Raw genomic sequence first — 19,210 nt, forward strand, 5'->3', positions numbered from 1 at the left:
CACAAATACCACATCCTAAAATTAATTAATAAATCTCGAGCCAATCTCTACGGTAACTTCATGCTCGTTGTACTCATTACACATGTGCCAGAACCGATTCCAACATTTATTTTGAATTTTAATACAGCATTCATTTATTTACATGTTAATTGGTCCTAACTATCGTGTAATATACATAAATTTGGTCCTAACTATCGTGTAATATACATAAATATTTTTGAGTTTAAACTTCACATTTGATTTGTCGACCATTGAGTTTTCTAGGCAAGCTTCTTTAAAATATGAATGCAAGGCACTGACCAGTTCTGAAATGTACGTTCGTTCGATAGCAACATTCCCTATGAGTTGTTCAAGTAAACACAAAGCTGTCTAGGTCTCGTTACCTTATGCCGATGTTACATTTTTTGACCTGATTTTGCATCGTAACACAACTATGAGTACTTCTAGAAGCAATCTGAAAATAACGTCTTTTATTTAATCTGTAGCATGTCACAACTATTGAAAATTTGAAACTCTGCCACATGCCACATTATCTTTTACCTTCTGAGCATTTTTCACAAAGTGAAATAAATATTTATTTTTTTTAGAACACATTGTATGAATAATCAGCTTTCCTAATTTTAATGACTGCTGATGAAAAAGAAACAATGACAGACCTTCCTTAAGAAAACGACTTTGTTCGAACGCCCCCCAGAGAAGTTTAAAGTCGGTGTTTATAGACACAAACAGCCTTTTTGACCTACTTCCTTACTCATTGTAATGTACATGGCACTACAAGTAAATAAATACAATCATTTGATGAGCGATCTCGCGAACACATCAGTACAGGCAATATCAATTCAAAATGTGACACCTTCGCCGCTTTCAAGTTGCTCAAGTTGTTCTTCAGCTTCCGTTTCTCTGACTTTGGCTCGCGAATCCTCGAACTTCTCAAAAATGACGTGTGCTTGCGCGATATCGTTCCGGAAGAGTTCAATCAACTTTTTGTTGACTGTTCGGCACGTTCCAGCCACCTTTCAGCGTAGACGAAGACAGAGTATCGTCAAGTTTATACGAGTATTAATAACCCTATACATTACAAACGTATTTTTGCTGTACAAGCTTTTGAAGAAAGAAAACAAGCGAAGAAGGCTACGTTGATTTGAAAAATCGTTATATAAGCACAAAGGACATACAATATTTGCTTAATATAAGTAGAGTAGCATTGAACTTGAAAGCAAAGCTAAACTATATATGTAACGAAACAATGGATTTCTGTATCTTTTACACTAAAAACACTAATGTATCGATTACCATCACTTGCCTGCTTGATTGTCAAGTGAAATTCTCCTATTGTCGTCCGGGCGATTGCTCCGCCAAAGATTCGCTGTCCGTTTGGCGCGAACCGAAATATTACCATGCCTGTAATGAAAAGAATGGACAAGAGATATCAGCGTTATGAAAATTCATAGCCATCAGTATATTGATACCCAGGATTATGGTTTTTATTAGATCCGGCAAAAGAATGCCAAATATCCATTAATCATTTGCCAGTTTAACAAATTTAATATGATTTTAGGTTTATTGTCGTTTCTTTTTTATTGTAATTTACTTGTAATTTTATTTATTTGCGTTTATTGTAATTTAGATGTCAAATCATTAGAGATTTAAAAAACATAGTTGCAATATATACCGATGCATAGAAACTGGAGGAAATGCATTGGTTTTATAAGGTTTAACATACTCTGAAGCTTTGAATAGGTAAAGTTGTTATCAGATCAAGTTAGGCCAAAAGCTCTGAAGCCTGTCGACGTGTTAGTGTGCTTCTCTTGATTAATTCCACCTATGTGGTTACTCGCTATGTGAACTTACCTGTTGGTTGGTGAAAATACTTGATCGAACTTTCCCTGCATAAGACAGACCCGTATATACCATATGACTTTGCCAGCTGGGCGCGAACTGCTTGTTCGATTTCATTGCGGCTAACATTGCACGTTCGGAATTTATCTCCAGATTTATGTACGACTTCGCAGAGCATATAGCGTTGTCGTAGCCGAACCATCGTCTTAATCTCTTTCTATGGAACAAATAAGTAATAAACAATCTCTGATCAAACCTTTTTTGCCAATAAAAAAAGCCGGTCGAACACACGAGACACAGAGGATGAAGCTGTGGTGGACTGTGTTTACAAAATACACTTCATGCAACAAGGTTCTGAGTTCCTTCTCGCCATCGGAAATGGCGGGACATTTGAAAGCGATGGAAGTAAGCCGGTCACCAGCACCTGCTAGGCGAGTAAAATGATTTTACAATATAATTTCTGGCTTTAACAGGTTGAAGAATGCTAATTTTTGATTCTTACAGAGGTATAAGATATCAATTACATGTTTCTACAAAACAAATCTAGATCTACTCAAGATCAAATACCTAAAGTCCCATTGTGTTGACAGAAAATAAAGGAACGGACGACTCTGCTTTCGCCAAATTTCCTCATCCACAGTATTGCTCAAGCTTACAGTGTGACATTTTGTGAGTCTGATACTGCTAGTGTGTGTGTCGCACGTTTCCTGAAGTATTTGCTTATTTCTATTTACTCAATTCAAACGCTACACTGAATTTCAGTCCGTTAATCGATTTCACTTGTAGCCCGTGTGCCATCAAACGCTTTCTCATGTAAGGCAAAGAAGTATCTGCGCCTGTTATGGCCACAGAACTATTCACAATGATTTGTTGTAATTATTTTAGCAACGATCGGCATTGTATTCGATTGAAAAAAAAACTAACGCTGCTGGAATAATGAAGGCTTCCATATAATAATGAGAGTAGAAAGAGCGATCAAAATGTTCCAATGAATTTAATATCTTTGTGATTGCACAGAATACAGCTCAGTGAAATAATTATACTCGAAATATTTGTTTATTACAGTTCCCTTGGTAATAAAAGAAATGTTGAAAGCTGAACAGCACTATTCATGATCAACAACGGCAGCCTATGTGCTAAACAAATAAATGTGCGCTGAGCGACCTTAAATTGACCCGCATTGAAGTGGCGTCTGGCTTTTAACAAAGAAATATCGAAAACGCCATCCATACGACACGGAATCATTAATGCGATTTTAGTTTTTGGAGCCCCTTGGCTTTATTTTCTTTATTTGATAACAAGGAACTGGTGTTACAATTGAATTTTCCAGAAGTGTATGTGCTATTAGGCTCTTAGTTATTTATTGATTTTCAAAATCCGATGGACTTGAAAATTCAATAAGTCTTAAATTGCGTACCTCTAACACACAAATCTGGCTGGAAAGTATTCCAGACTTCTAGGAACTTGTGAGCTAAAGCCGATCGAGTTTCTTTCAGGAGTAAAGAATTCAGATGGATGGACATCTTCCAGTTTCGAAAGTCAACGCGTAGTGGTGCAATGTTTATTCCTCAAAAGCCACAGCGCTGCGGAGATTCATCAAAAATTTGTGAAGACACTAGGCAAAGAAGGCTTTAGCGAAAGCACAGTACATTAATGGTGCAAACGTTTCAAAAACGGAAAAAAAGTGGAAGTATTGAAGACAATCAAGAAGGTGACCAGATGTCAAGACCGCTGCAATAGAGAAGGCTTATAAGTCGCCGGATTTACTACGCCAACAAAAGCTCGCCCGTAACTAGAGACAATTTTTAAAGAAAATTACGGTGTATACTTTCAGCCATCTGCGGAGTAACAAGTATAAAAACGACATCCTTTCTAATTATTGATTACGTATAATATCATTAAATGATCTAATATATTAAATATTGTAACCTTTAGCTAGCTTAATTATGGTCACAGTTAACGTCAATTATTATTATGTTTCTTAATTTAGTAACACATAACGTTCATGTCGATGCTGAAAATTGCACCAACGAGCCCTGTCGCTAACAGCAGGAGGTCTAGTCATTCAAGCTACTGCGTCGACGACTAATTATATTTATATTTAAGGTACTTATTGGTTGCCATACTGCATTGAGATTTATTCGTTCTTATTTGCAACATAGTACTTTGAATATTTGGCCGGAACTCATGCACATCTTTGACATCGTTGACAGGCGGATACAACTAACTCACTTTATTAATTCAATGAAGTGCAGCGACCAGTTTTTCTGAAGTCTAAAAGTCCAATGTATAGTGAACAATGGTGTTTGCATGCGTTAAACTGGTTTATTTTAATTTCATTTATTATCGTATTATATTCTATAATTAAATAAATATTTTCATGCAATTATATTGGATATCTAACACGCTGTACGACTCTTATGGGCATTTGTTCAAATTAATTGTTAGCAGCTGAAGCGTAAGAAAAATTTCACAATGCATGTAAATATGTAGGTGCTAGAAGAGCTTATAAATTATGAATACATTAGTCATGAATTACGAAATACAGTGCTAAGCTAAATAATGCAAAATAAACAGCACTGAGATCTTAGAGTGTCTGCTAGGAAAAAAGGTATCATAAAACATTACGGGTTACTATTCAGTATATATATTTTTACTGAATGCTATCAAGAACCATCAAGAACATAATATGATTGTCTAGCCTTACAAAAAAGTTCTCCACTTAACTCCTCATGACAGATCTAAGTGCAGTCATGTGCTCACTGTTCGGGATCAGTGCTAGAAAAAGGATCAACGCCACACCTTCACTACAAACCCATAAATATTTCAACTAGAAAACGAAGTGAGTCTGCGGCCAGTGTTGAACCTAAACTATTTCAGCTGGCGTCGCTAAGGTTTCTCAAAAAACAGTTAGAGGCTTAGGGGCACCATCCTTAGTACAAGTCAAGGCCAGTATACATTAAGACCACCAACATTTCCTCGAAGTTTTCATGAAGACCTGAGCGCCGTGTCCACGGGCCTGATGGAGAATAGTTGGTGCTTGCTATCGCAACTATGCCACCATCTTGCCAATGCTACCACGGGCTCCTAATTGTTGATGTTTTTGGTTGTAACTTTGACGCTGGACGTTGAGGGATCTGCAAATTTGAAATATGACTTGTAAGACTAAACACCCATTGAACTATGTATTGATTAATTTGCAGGTGCGTCAACAAATTATTAGAGTTAGCTAATGGAGTGCAAGCATAATTTTTTTTTTCTACGGAAAAATTAATGCGTGAATATTATGTCACATCAATTTATTGGAATTGATTAACTTTGTCATCTGTCATCAAAAACCAATTAAAGTTTGTTAGTAATTGACAAAAAATCGAAATGGGTTAATCCATTAAGATGACAGACAAAAAGTTGGTTCAAAGCCGTACAGGACCTTTAAATTGTTAAAGCATATATAGCTAGCATTGCTATTTTAGCATCAGATCCGGACCCGCCTCGTTACTGGCGAAAATAGCTCTGAAAAGCGGTTGAGAAATATAAGATACGCAACGAACTAAACTGATGCTAGTTAATACAAAAAGCTTACAAAATGAGGTCGAGCAATAATTGAATTTTTTTACCTTACTTACCGTAGGGGGTGTCAGAATCTCCGGTTCGCAACATCAATATGTCACTAACGGTATTACAAACACGCTGTAATTACCACCGATAACGGCCACATTACAAACCAGATCACGCTCACCGAACATCCAAACAAGTGTCCAATGTAGTTGGTAGAACCTTACCAAGAGAAGTCACCAACTACCAATTAGACTGTCTCCCTATTTACCTAGCTCATTAGTGATTTAGCAGTAATGGTACTTAAGTAGCCACTCGGACCTCAGAAGTCGAAGGACGATATCGAGGTCAGAAGAACTATTGTTAGCAGCACAACGGGCGGACATCTCGACTATGAACGGGCATCACTTCGTACTCTAGTCTTTTATACTCGTTGAAAGTTTGCTCAGCTAGAGGCGCTCGGGGCCCCGGATAGCGGCTGGACAAACTTTATAAACGCTTTACCTTTGCCTGCTTTACTTGATTCGATTCTCTTACGTCGGATATTGCCAACACAGCAACAACGTCACAGTAACAACGGCCCCTGTGTGGTCGGCGATCGAAGTTCACCGCCGCTATCGTAGTGACTAGCTGGTGGCCAACAGTATTCACAAAAACTTGGCAGAATTTAACTGAAGTACGACCGAACGATGATAGAGGTCCGCGCTCAGCGGTGCCGTTAGATCAGGCCACGCAACACAGGTGCACCTCGTGGACGCGATGGCATCTCGCCATGTCGCCATTCCCGTTGGGCTGTGACGGGATCTCGATAAATCGAATCGGCATCGTGTAATACTGTGGTAGTTTCTAATAGTAGTAGTAGTAGCAGTAGAGTACCCGCTTCAAATATTTTAGCTATACTAAGTTTCCCACCATCTCTCGCTGTATAGTTCCCTACATATGCTCCTACAGCGCTCCGTTGAAAGGCAAACAGACGCAGAGTTCAATCGAAATTCCCGGTCACAGAATGAGAGGTAGCAGGAATAGAGAATAAAGTGAGAAGGAACGGCAAGGGATTGATCGTCATATAACGACACACCTATATAAGGCACTAAAATATGAGAAAATATGATTTAATGCTTTTGTCAGTGATGATGCCATGCCTATCAGCGTATGAACTTAACTAGCATTACTAGTAGCTGTAGTAGAGGAAGACTTGATATCTATATATATACCGAGAAGGTTTGTGAATGGTGCTTAAGTTACAGCAGAAACTTATCACTGAGTCGACCAACAGGCCCGTGCACATATACCTTAGTCCAATAGGCAGACATTTCACCACTGCATCGTTGCGGGGACCTATCAACATTGGGCCAGCCAATATAGGCTCACCCGCGCATGAACGACATCACCTGTGTAGAGCACCATGGCATTTCGGATAGTCAGATTCAGTGTGAAATTGCTGATGATAGATCACGGTCGTGACGGACGTCGCGAGTTCGATTGTATCTGTTTGCAGCGTCAATAGGTCAAATAATAGTTAGGCTGGAAATAGCACGAAACGCTACATAGATGAGCCGTTTCGGTTTTGCTAATAGCAAAGCGATCGAGAATAGAGAACATAATTTTATCTTAGCGCTCTCGTGGATGATTGTGCTGCCGCTGTGGCCTCTGTTTTGCCGCTGTCATGGCGCTCCTAGGAAATCCAGCGGCTCTACGCAAATATATACATAGAGTCTCCACGCCTGATGATTTTACGCTGGCTTGAACGACTGAAGCGTTACGTCTGTTTAAACGCACACAATCGTCTAAGCTGGCTCAGAGGTTCAATGAGTTAGGGTTTCGTTAAAGCTACCTTTGGATAACTAGAAGGAGTCAAGGAGATCTTTGCCAATTTTGTCTATGAGTAAAAATGGGCAAAGTATCTTTTCTAATGGCCAATTTACGAGTGAACAACAGAGTTTAGAAAATGGAGCTTCTTACCAGTGGGACCATGCCCTGTCGATATTCAATCCATTGAGAGATATGAAAATGTATCAGAATAAATGATTTGGTAGATATTTATAGGAAAATCTGATGATATGGAAAATATTCTTATTCTTTTTCATCTTCTTTGTCAAAGTCTAGTTTTTCACTTAATGAGATTTTCCTATAAATATCTACCAAATCATTAAAAAAAAATAAGAATATTTTGCTTTAATACCATCTCATGTCAGTCAAAAAAAACTATTAGAGATAAAGTAATAGGAAATTTTCATTCGTTACGTTATAAGCAACCATTGGGGTAAGAGTATCGGCATAAAGCTAAGACTTTGCATTTTTTTGACACAGCTGCAACGCAATACGAAGCTATCGAAAAACCGCAAAAAGCTTCATTTGTGAAAAATAATACCGGTAACATTTTTTTCATTGATTTGAGCATCCTGGCAATTGGCAAAGTTTGATGAATAACCAAATATTTGGACATCTATTTTATCTACTGACATCGGAATAGCAATCTCTAGCCGTAGATCATATCTGATATAGACCAAAAATAGTGATGAGTCGTCGAATTCACTGACTATTTCGAGCGTATTCTAACTATCACATCTACCTAACAGAATTCAACCTCCAAGGCTAACTGATTTCTCGATGTAGCTCTGTGTGTCTATTTTGATTCTAGAGTTAAGAAGCAATCGATTAGCCTATAAGAGCCCGCCGCTGGATTAGAGCAAATGTCCAGTCTAGCGGTATTTTTTTTCAACAAAAATCTCGTAGTAAAGCTTCTCGGCACTCCTATAACCGAGAATTTCTTCTACTGAAGTGGTTTTTGTTGCTTGAAATCACTTAGTCTCTTTGAAAACATGTATCGCTCTTATTCTACAGTGACAGACATGTGTTCTCGTTAACGATCGCTACTCCGAATTCTTTTTCTGATAACAACAGACTAGGTCGTCTAGAATTGCTTCTTCTGCTCCTGCGAAGATATTTGATTATATCAAAATAAGTGCTATGTTAGCATTCTGTACAGCTGAAATTTGTTGCAGCACTTTTCTAGACCTGTTGGCGTTTAGTAGGGTTTTAGGTCTAGCCTCATGCAGGTACCCGTAGGTCTCTTGCTACAAGAAGAAGTTTGTGAATCATTTCAGTTCAAAGCTGAAAAATAAAGCGTGGAAAATTGTGAATTTCGACTATCTCTACTTGCTATTACAAATTATGTTAATTAACTGACTAAAGCAGCAATTAAAAGAACAGTAGGTTTTCCTAGACACGGACAACTCACACTTATGTTGTCACTCACTCAATCGAGACCTATTTCTTAGACAACTAAGTATTTTCCATATAATATCTGTTGAGTTACTTCTTCCACAAATTTAAACTTTAGCAGAAAAGTGAATAGAGTTAAAGCCTCGGCGTAGTTTTAACTTTTGTTCGGAAGGGTTTCGTATGTGCAACTTAAGCTAACAAGGTTTTGCTTCAGCTTCAAACCAATACAATTTGTATTCTTCAATCTCAATACATTTTCTATATGTGCTTTACATTTACTTATAAAAACCGAATAGTTAGAAGGCTAAATGCCTGACTACAAATTAAGCCTTATGACCAAGGTTTGATAGTGTAAGGTCCACCAAAATTCAGGACACTGATAACATGGGACGAACAGTCTAAACTAAGCTAACCATCTATTTTATGTCTTTATAACGTAGATCATATACATGTGATCATTTAATTATTTTCTATAATAGAACATAAGGCCGACAAACAAACGCATAATCATGCACGTATAATCAAATATAGTTGAACAACTGTGCATCTACTGAGTAGGCCCATATTTATGGGTCAAGTTATGAACACACAGGCTTCTCAAACATGTCCTGAAAATAATTATCTGTTTAAACTTAACATAATGACATATAAAAATCGATTTCATATCTAAAATTAATTCTGATACTTTGCGAGAGAGAAGTTCAGTGCTGCTTTCCTAGACAGGCGTTTATAATATGACAATATGCCGCATGTAATTCATTCGTTAAAGAGAAATCCCATAGATGAGAGACCATGGCCTTCAAGAATGTATACCTTTATATTTGTAGATTTATTTGCTTTTTTTCATGGTCGTTTCTAGTCAACTAAATATTTTACAGTTTAGTTTAGTATAAACTTAGTTATTAAATTCAATGGAGACGCAAATGTCTGATTTTGAATGTTTTGTTTTCTTTTATTGATTCGAAAGCGTCTCTGGTTTATTCTTGCTACAGATACCAGTCAGCTGCTTCTAAAAGTGGCCATTTGGATGCGCCTACGGAGGATACGTGCGCCACTGGCATGATTCGACCAGTTCTGTACCGTAACCAGTGCGAGATGTTCGGCTCGAACAGTTGTCTCAGATCAAAGCTTCTGATTAAATAGACGTAATTAGTAGAACAGAAGCGAAATCGAGCGACGATCTGGTTTGCTCAGCTGCCAGTGCAAAAGGCATTAGAAAATGTTCCCGTATGTACTCACGTATGATAAATAGTCTCGTTTTAAATCGCGTGAAGAGACGGTAATTCGAAATAGCATACATCTTGATAAAAAAGACTTTAGCCTACACTTTAGATTATATACACATTTTCATTATTGGCATCTGCAATTACCTTTTCTGAATCGCTCGCAACTAGCTACTATCTACACGCTCTGAAAGAAGTAGCTGCGGAAAAAGCCGAAAGATATTTGTAAAATTAGCACTACCTCAATAATCTTGTATTTCTGAGGCAAGTAGGTCTGGTTTATGTTTGCAATAGCTTTGCATGAGACCCCAATATGTCATTTCCAAACAAGGGGTTCCTCTGTAGACTCACACTTTTTTTCGAGCTCCAAAAACCTTAGCTCCAAAAATTAACGTAAATCTAAAATGGATTTACGTTGACACAAATCTACATAAGATACTAAACTCAGCTACAAACGATGCTAACTTGTTTGTGGCAGGAGTAGCTAAAATAGATTCAGTTTCAAATTGTCAACTAAGTAAAAGTCATCGTACTGGAAGCCTAGTCTCTATTTTCGATTAAATTAAACAGGGTAGGCAAATCCCGAGCAGCGTAGGCGGCCCCACGAAGTACTTATCGCCTCAAAAATCAGTTCTAGAACTAGAAAGCTAATGAAAATGAGATGTCTTTTTGAATATTTACTTATTTTATTGATGATCATCGTAACGCACAATACACTTCAAACAAGAATGTGGTTGGGCAGTTTTGCTTAACGAGCATAAAAAAGTACCTATATACACCTTTAAATTAAGGACAAATTTATTTCAAAATGTTGGGTTCTTAATCTCGATGTTTTATTTAGCGACACATCTAGTACATCTCCTGCGGTCGGATCTGTTAATATTTTTTTGGCTTGCTTTGGTTTGTGTCCTAATATGTTAACTATTAATCGATGGTTTGTAAAGAAAACGTTTCTTCTCGGCAATAAAATAACAGTAATACTGTTATTAAATATTTTCAGAAAAGCGCCTATAGAAATCTGCTCGTTTCTTCAACACAGGTAACTGGATTATTACATCATGAATTCAGAAAGTAATAGCTGTTTTCTTTATTACTTCGCTTTTCTATTTTTTTCCGCGTGAACGAGTCCTAGAAATCGATTTCCATGTATCGATCAAGGATCTAATTTCTCTTGTCGGTGGGGAAATTTTGCGTAAGCTCTTATCTCACCCATTATCCGAATTTCATAGATCACAAAAAGATATATTAGGTTGCAAAAAGCACTATTTTCGACCTTAATAAGTACCGAAGACCTTATTTTTAGTTCAAGCTGGCGAAACAATTATAAATATATGTGGCTACTACGATAAGGAGTCTATATGGTGTAAGCGTACTACTTAAAAATCACCTCAAATTCAATCTAAAATTTTGTGTCCCAGGCAAAGCTATGATTACCCTGTGCACCCTGTATAGTCTTCTTAACACTTGAGCATTTCTAAATAAATTACTAGCAGCAAGAAACAAAAACGGCCATCGTTTTCTTAACAACCCGATAATTATTCGGAATAGCACCAACGCATGCAGTTATAATGAAAACACATGTACACACATATGAGATGTATTGAAATTTAAAAATATTTTGCTTATAACGCAGACGTACACTATGATAAACTGTTGTACTCGACCATATCTGAAATTCGCTCAGCCCAGTGGTCAAATGAAGTTCGAATCTCTCTTTATGTACATGCTGCACTTCGCCTCATTTGCATTCAAGTTTCTGCGTACTGGTATCAAAAATCAAACTCTGTCCTACTTACGTGCGGCTATTTTCGCTAGCGCTTTCGTGGTCTTCTCCATTGTAACGGTGTATATACAACGTGTGGAGCATTCTATATATTCTTTGTACATACTTTGAACGATTAGTTAACAATGTGTTCTTGAGCTTGTGCTAATTTCGGTCGTTTTCTAAAGGGAAGAAATTTCGGCAGCGAATCGTATTGTGCGACGTCCAGTTGATCAAATATTAGACAGATAGTGTACAGTATTAGTTTTACAATGTCATTATTTAAAAGTGACATTTATATATATATATATATGACGGCTGTGCACTGAACACATTGTGACATATATATATCAAATCGTGTATACTCAATTTATAAGACTAACGAGCATATATGTTAAGCTTATAAATTGGGTGAAAATAATTGCAACCCATAGGATAATGTGATGGCACAGGGGGATTATTGATAAAATGGCTATAATAATTTCACATACGTAAAATGGATTTGACGTTCCGTAATATACAGTAATTTGAACTGTATTATAGTGCACAGATTTTAGCATATTGCTCCTTTGTATGGCTTTCAATTGATTCGAACACTCTTCTCTTCATGAAAAATAGCTACGTTTTAAGCATCGCTGACAATTGTCTTTTTCATTGCAAACATTATGAAACATTTACAGTTGAACGCCCAGCTCCGGCTACCATAGCGCTTGTATTTACATGCATATGTTTATGGTTACTGTTATACCATTTGCGAGTCACATATCAGTAATCAAGATAATAACAAAAACTGCTGTAAACTTGGCGCAATTGCCTGTAAAACTGGTTTCGTCGAATTTGTTAGAGTTTATGGCATGGCATCTGAAAGGTTTTTATCTGATATGTGTGTCGTGCGTTAAATGAAAACGAATGCTAGAATGCCCCTTTTTTTGAGAGCTAAATTAGCCTTGAAATTTCTAGGTAAAAAAAGAAAATTATGACAATATATTTTCTATGCCCTCCGAAGGAACGGATACATCTCTAAAAACTACAAAGTTTTTTTTCAACTCTTTGTTGCTACGTCGAACCGCACGTATGAAGCGTGCAGTTGAGTTTAGCATCGTGTCAGACTAAACCTTCACTTTATCTAACTAGGCAATTTATAATAATAATAATAACATGTACTATACAACAAAGCAAAAACAGATGACAGATACTCTGCTTTGCCCTATCTTTTTTTATCTCTTGCCGTCTTTTCTCCATTTACACACCAAGTTCATTTATTAATTAATCTATAAATATACCTAGATTGCTTTGCGCCTGGCGATAGTGCACACCACATAATCAACATCATCATCAATATAATAATAATAATAGTCATAAACTCTATGTACCTGACCGCTACGGCGCCCTTTGGACTGGCCGGCATACACCTACTGAGGTCTACATGCCAAGTCAAGGGCTGGCGTCTTCCTATTTTCCTGTCGTTATGTTTGAGCAGCTTTCATATACCCAAACCCCAAAGATTCTCTGTCTGATACTCGTCGTCAAGCATATGTGTGGCAATTCCCAGATGGAAATAATATTCGCAACGTACTATAGGTAAAAACAACTATGCGGGTTATGTGAGCAAGTACGCATATGGGATCGGGTCCCGTCGGTACGGGAGAATACTCCATTTTTAACTTATCGTTATCTCCCTTGTAGGAATCTCCCTGATGCCATCCCTGATACTTATCATTTAGCCATAAAGAGATAAAGGAACTTGTAAATGTGTGTAGAAATTATATTGACTATACAATACTTATACTGCGTCCACGTCACCTGTTTATGAGTCTTTTTGTCAACGGCGTGGCTGTAGTAGTGAACGTTTAAGTTGTATATATGGCAATAAAATTTGCAATCATTCAATAAACATGTGAAAAGAAATTAGCCATCTACGTTGGCTATTTGGCGTTACAGAGAAACAGCGTAGTCGTAGGATCTACAACATCGCTGACAATTGAAAAACATGTGCTTCGTCTACTGTTAGCAGCATTCGTGATTAACAGATTAAAATCCTGTCGCAAGCATTCCCTTAACGTTGCGATTGATATGAGCTAGCGTGTCTGACAGGACAGCTTCATCGTCTTCCGTTAACGAAAAAGCTTCAAAGTCTATTACTTCGGCATATTTTGCCATGACAAACATGGTCGCTACACCAACCACAATCCCGATGTTCTGAAGTAGCAGCGCCCGCAATTGCCCTCTAAAGCCCTGAATGCGCTCGACAACGTCGTTGATCTCGCCCATCTGCCACATAAATACATAAAAACGAAAGAAACAACCAATATCGAATCGATTAAATCTCCGCCAGTATTAGGGCTTCGCAACTAATCTGGTTGGACCTTAGACTCCTCCTTACGCCGGCCACATAGGTCGTTTTCGTACTCAGTTGCTAGCGGTGACTCCTATCCACTAGAAGCGATGGCGATGACGACTCAAAGCTAATAACAAAACAATAAAAGAACAAGGCGAGTCGTTTGTTCATCGTAAGGCCCCAAAAACCCTTAAACACAACCCTCGGAAATACTCGTTGAAATCTGGTCGAAAACAACTGTACATCTTCGAAAGTCGTCTCACCATTCCAACAAGTGATATATAAAGGAACATGCCTCCCGCAAAGGCGAAGATGGCCGGTGTTCCCTCTGCTAAATCTCCCACGAGAATTCCAACCGCTAATCCAAGAAAACAGGTCAGGGCGGACAGAAAATTGTATAGTACCGCCTGTCGAGCAGACATGCCTGCACCTAAAAGTACAGCAAAGTCACCTGCGACCGACATGAACAACATCAATGTTATAAAATTACTAATGAAGTTGGATTAACACAAGGAGCTACTATATATTGAATGCATTTTATCGACTTGTTATTCCTGCTGCTTATACCTAATAGACAAAATCAGATCCCAGAATTAATTTGGTGGCCGTTTATCTACGTGGTACACGTGACGTAATTCTACTGAAAAAGCTATGCAATACAGCAGCTGGCAACTTAGTCAGCAATATTACCGTTAAATACTAACCAAGTTCATGTGGGAATTCCTCGCAAATGACTGCTACCGAAATGGAAATCCCTCCAAGGATTGAGTTGTTGAAAGCCGCGCCAAGAGATAGTCCGTCAATGAAGTTGTGCATCCCATCTCCAAAGATTATCAACCATGCGACAGACGCAATTGAGCCGTCTAGGACGAATAAAAAATAAGCGAGAATACAAATTCATAAACCCAAGCTGTCAACTGCATGTGTACGTGTTAACATATTTCGATCGATATTTAACAATGACGAAATGCAATTTCAACACAATTCACTCATAAATTGAGAAAAAAATAGAGCAAACGGCATCATCTGGTCGAAATACCGCCCTCTCCCATATATATACATATATTAGCTAGAATAGGCTAGAACTAAATCTAAACAAATTCACGTACTTTTAGGTGGGTGAGCGTGTGAGTGACTATGCAGTGTATGGGCATGAGAGTCTACAAGCGTTCCAGACTCGTCGGCAACAACCGAATTTAGCTGCAATTTCGTTTTCTCTTCCTTTCGTAGACCGGCCAATAACTTCATGATTCTCTCCGATAGATAGAAAAAATAAATGCCGAAGATGACCACTAGGCTTTTCCATAAATAGCCTGCATCGTGCTCGGTTAAGGCGAACGCCTGTACCAGGAACATTTCAAAGCAGTGCAATTGATAGTATGTATGTATATCACACGAACTAATCTGCTTAGAAAAACGCGGCGTGCGTTTTTTGCACATGCACTAGCTCATCATTACACAAAGGTTATCACGGCTATTTCAAAGTTCTAACACTAACTATCGTTTTAAATTCGTTCTAGCGCTCAAAATCACTACGCTGTATTTACAAAGCACACTGTAACATTTACGACCTATAAGATGGAAGAGCAGAACAGAAGAAGAATACTCATCTTTATTGAATACAAAACAAGGAACAAGAGACAGAGCTCATTTGCGCTTATGCTGGAGTTACACTTTTTGTACATCTTTTTGATCTCAATCTCTATCAGACGAGCATGTATAGAGGTTGGAAGCCAATGTCACTCACGTCTAGCCCATACCATCAGTCAGATTCGCTGCTGATGAAACACTTAAAACGGCAAGCCATCAAGGTGGAGCTATGCATAGGATGTCATATTCATGTTCAATAGAAAATAACCTTCTTTTTGATGACACTTATCTTATATAACAGGTGCTACTGATGCTTTCAAAGGCTACGTGGGTGAAAACCAAAACCGGTTAGTTTGATCGCGTAACCATATTCTGATCCATATTATTGCGAATATACAAACATTACCGTTAGCATACAATATTACCGGCTCATTTAAAGGTCGAACATGCCGAAATTCGCTATCCGACAAATGTCGCTATAGGTTACTATGCAAACAATACGATGGCGCTCTCTCTCATCTAAAATCGGAGTTCGACGCCATGCCCTAATTGTTTTGAGTACAAACGATTCTGGTCGTCACCCAATAGTGAGATTAGATCGCTGAACGGAAAATAATTTAATCGATAAGCACCAGACAGTCTACAAAAAAAATACTCGCGCCGTATTTTTGTCTCATTCGGCTGTTAGGTTATTTTTCATTCACCAGTGGTTAAATTTGTCTTCCGTACACAACGACCACCAACAAAAAAATAAAACTGCAAATCCTGCAGATATAATAATAGAATATTGCCACAAAGATCTCACCATTTTCGAGGATCTAACGCATCTACATCTTCTTACAATAAATGTCTCAAGTTTTATATCGAAAATGCGGCCAGCCATCATTGCGGATGGATGCATCTTTCAGCACAAAACGAGTTGTGCCTGTTACTTCATATGTTTTTAAATTTGGTAGCCAAACGTTAGACCACTCTACTACCGAACATACTGGATTGCAGCTTCTCAACAAATTATAACAAGAATTAACGCGACTCTTGTAGAAATATCCAAATCGAGGTTAACATCCGGGTATTTGGCATCGTCTAATAAATACAAAGTATTACAATTTTTATAAGCGCACAGGTCGCTCGCTTTGTCGACTATTTTGGTGTTTTTAACTCGAGCTGTAACAAAAGAAGGGCTAAACAAGTGAAGAAGGTTCAACAGATAGTTTGAAAATTACCTGCGGTATAAGATGGAAAACGGCACTGCCACAAAGCGAACCAACAGCCAGGCCTTGAAATACGTTCATCATCGTGTCGAAGAGCTGTCGCGTCAGAAGTGGAACAACCGCTAAACCAGTTAGGGAGCAAGCCGAGATAACGCTAACCGATAGAACACCGTATAACCATACTGAAAAACATAAAATTGACATTGACTAACGGTGTATATTATCTTTCCAATGTGTGCTAACAAGACGAATACATTGGTCCATTTTGGTCAGAAGAATCCAAAGCTAAGGTATAAAAGAACTAAGAATTGATAAATGAAGTAACTGCGGTCGTCATTATATTGTATAATGATATGCTCGATCACAGTGGAGAAAGCGCATATACAGAAGTCTGTGTACCTGCAAAAACAATGACGTTACGTTACAGGGCAGCCCAGGCGCTATAGCTGATGCAGTCCAACTGCATGAAAAAGGATTCTGCTAAATGATATCCGGGTTAATGTTTTTTGTCAAAAACTGTTACATCAGAAAATAATGCACTATTAGTCACTCAGTAACTTTACAGAATTTATTGTTTCTGATTTTTTTTTCCTTGATGAATTGAATTGGTTTCTTTCAAGTTACATCTGGTACTACTGTTTAGTATCGCTTCAGTGGACAGATCCCCAGCACAACAAATCATGCCCAGTTCGAAATGAGTACTGATCAGATAGTAACTCAAGACCGATGCCTTGAAGACCCGCAAAACTAAATTTATAAACAAAAAACTTATGTACATGAGGGAAGGATGATTAAGAATGATGCTTCTTGACAGAGAAACTGGCCACAGTATCCGATTTCTATTTCAAGAGTAAGATTGTTACTAAAGGGCCAGACTAGCAGAATCGGTTTGCAATCACCTGCTTCCATGCGGTCTTTTGCTCTTTTACGTACTGTGGATTAAGTGTCATCTTCAAAGTCGACTATTAGTTGCTTCGGATACACTGGATACATTTCTCATTTCCTTTTATAAGCATCTGGCGGACCCGTCTAAATGGTTCAGATTTTACGTCTAATACTTAAGCATTGTACTAGATGACTGGCCACCACACAAAACGTAGTGTATCTATGCCCGGATTTGAATCCAGATTGCCACGTGTCTTTCAAGCTTAGCAAGCAAACACGTTACTCATTACGCTATCACGGGGACTAGGGCGACCCTCCAGTATAAACATTTTTAGGTATTGAATATTCGTCCAAAATTGTATCGATGTTCTCAAGGATAACACGCAAAACACCTCTATCTCATGACAAGTAATTTTTGTACCCACGATATCTAAACGACAAACAAGTTCTACAGTAATAATATATGATCTCCATTATCATATATGATCTCCATTAATCGCCATGCCTATCTTCTGGTTCATGAGTTTAACAGTTCTTAAGGACAATTAATGCATGGCAGGTATTTCACTAAAGGTTTAAAATCCCAAATATTATAAAAAAATTTAGTAGATGGCCTTAAAATGTATGTATTAACAATATAAAATCGAGGCGCCCTGTTACTGTAAGTAGCCACTGGAAGCATTTGAATTGATGCAGTGCGGACGATATGCTTACCGCCATTCACAAGCGTCCCTCTAAGTATCCGATGGTCGATGCCTTTCATACCCCTTCTCACGAGGACCCCATCATTTCAACAATGAACTTTCTTTAGCGATCTTGATGGACCACTTGAACGTAAACTTGACCTTTATGAATGTATAATTCACTCAACAACATCTATTATACGACACAATCCATGACTGTTTTATAACCAAAAGGCCCGAATTCCATCATCCAAACAGTATCTTCTCAAGTAGTACTGAAGCTGTCCTATTGTTCTTTAGTAGTGTTTTGGCATTTCAGAATAGGCGTTCAGACGACTGAAAACTACAGAACAGGCTCATATGCAGAATACCTGGCAGCTAGCTACATTATATTGAGAAAGATCGTCGTCAAGCCCTTAATTTTTAATTCGCGCAAAATGGAAAACGTCAAAGTTCGAAACTGCCGAACGAGTTCTACACACCGTCAGGCAATAATCACAGAATCAGGTAATAATAAGTCAAAATTTTCAGATGATCACCTCGCGAGGCGGTCCTACAGTAGGGTTACCGACAATAGCTAAAGTTAACAGACGTGAATTTTACATTTTACATCCATGACTACTTAACTCCCGTCAATTAAAAGCACAGTGAAAGGTTGAAACAGCATTACATCATCAGATAGATAATGCCACAATAGAGTGTGCCCCTTATGTGTGTCCAGTAATTTAAGTAATAGCCTGATTCAAACTAGCTAGTCGGCTTCACACGTATTCAACGACTGTTCACATTTAAATATCACATTTAATGAATTTCAATGTCACACCACATGCAATCGATAACAGTAGTAGTCATTGGCCTTTTAAAATTAGAACTACCATGGTCGTTGGCCTCTTTAACTC

The 19,210-nt window shown here is 38.1% G+C and overlaps 2 protein-coding genes and 2 long non-coding RNA genes across 4 annotated transcripts in view; 1 reads left to right on the forward strand and 3 right to left on the reverse strand.

The window, feature by feature from the left end:
* Positions 1-87: 87 nt before the first annotated feature.
* On the reverse strand, positions 88-2,180 carry LOC111267822 (ribonuclease P/MRP protein subunit POP5). The gene is made up of 3 exons (XM_022846358.2): positions 1,852-2,180; positions 1,304-1,401; positions 88-1,013 (listed from the first exon to the last, which is right to left on the reverse strand). Exons 1-3 carry the CDS (start codon positions 2,039-2,041, stop codon positions 840-842), a joined length of 462 nt encoding a protein of 153 aa, XP_022702093.1. The 5' UTR covers positions 2,042-2,180; the 3' UTR covers positions 88-839.
* Positions 2,181-2,235: 55 nt separating this feature from the next.
* On the forward strand, positions 2,236-4,244 carry LOC111267825 (uncharacterized). Its single transcript, XR_002684862.2, has 2 exons — positions 2,236-2,652; positions 3,336-4,244. It is a non-coding gene; the product is annotated as an uncharacterized LOC111267825 (long non-coding RNA).
* On the reverse strand, positions 3,447-8,754 carry LOC147752484 (uncharacterized). Its single transcript, XR_015313964.1, has 2 exons — positions 5,466-8,754; positions 3,447-4,976 (listed from the first exon to the last, which is right to left on the reverse strand). It is a non-coding gene; the product is annotated as an uncharacterized LOC147752484 (long non-coding RNA).
* A 2,671-nt stretch (positions 8,755-11,425) lies between these two features.
* The window catches only part of LOC111267826 (metal cation symporter ZIP8), an 18,681-nt gene continuing 10,896 nt past the window's right edge, over positions 11,426-19,210 (reverse strand). The window contains exons 4-8 of the mRNA XM_022846359.2: positions 16,756-16,925; positions 15,052-15,283; positions 14,647-14,805; positions 14,206-14,393; positions 11,426-13,875 (exon numbers count right to left, since the gene is read on the reverse strand). Of these exons, the coding sequence (XP_022702094.1) occupies positions 13,636-13,875; positions 14,206-14,393; positions 14,647-14,805; positions 15,052-15,283; positions 16,756-16,925 (989 nt within the window). The 3' untranslated portion in view covers positions 11,426-13,635. The remainder of the gene's footprint in view (positions 13,876-14,205; positions 14,394-14,646; positions 14,806-15,051; positions 15,284-16,755; positions 16,926-19,210) is intronic.

Source organism: Varroa jacobsoni, unplaced genomic scaffold (assembly GCF_002532875.2).
Source record: "Varroa jacobsoni isolate VJ856 unplaced genomic scaffold, vjacob_1.0 scaffold_1226, whole genome shotgun sequence".
In the NCBI taxonomy this organism is placed as follows: Eukaryota; Metazoa; Arthropoda; class Arachnida; order Mesostigmata; family Varroidae; genus Varroa; species Varroa jacobsoni.

Coding starts and splice junctions, on each gene's coding strand:
- LOC111267822 (XM_022846358.2), bottom strand. CDS start 2,041: ATGGTTCGGCTACGACAACGCTATATGCTCTGCGAAGTCGTACATAAA. Junction 1,402..1,851: donor GTATTTTCACCAACCAACAG/GTAAGTTCACAT, acceptor TTTTCATTACAG/GCATGGTAATATTTCGGTTC. Junction 1,014..1,303: donor TTCACTTGACAATCAAGCAG/GCAAGTGATGGT, acceptor CTACGCTGAAAG/GTGGCTGGAACGTGCCGAAC.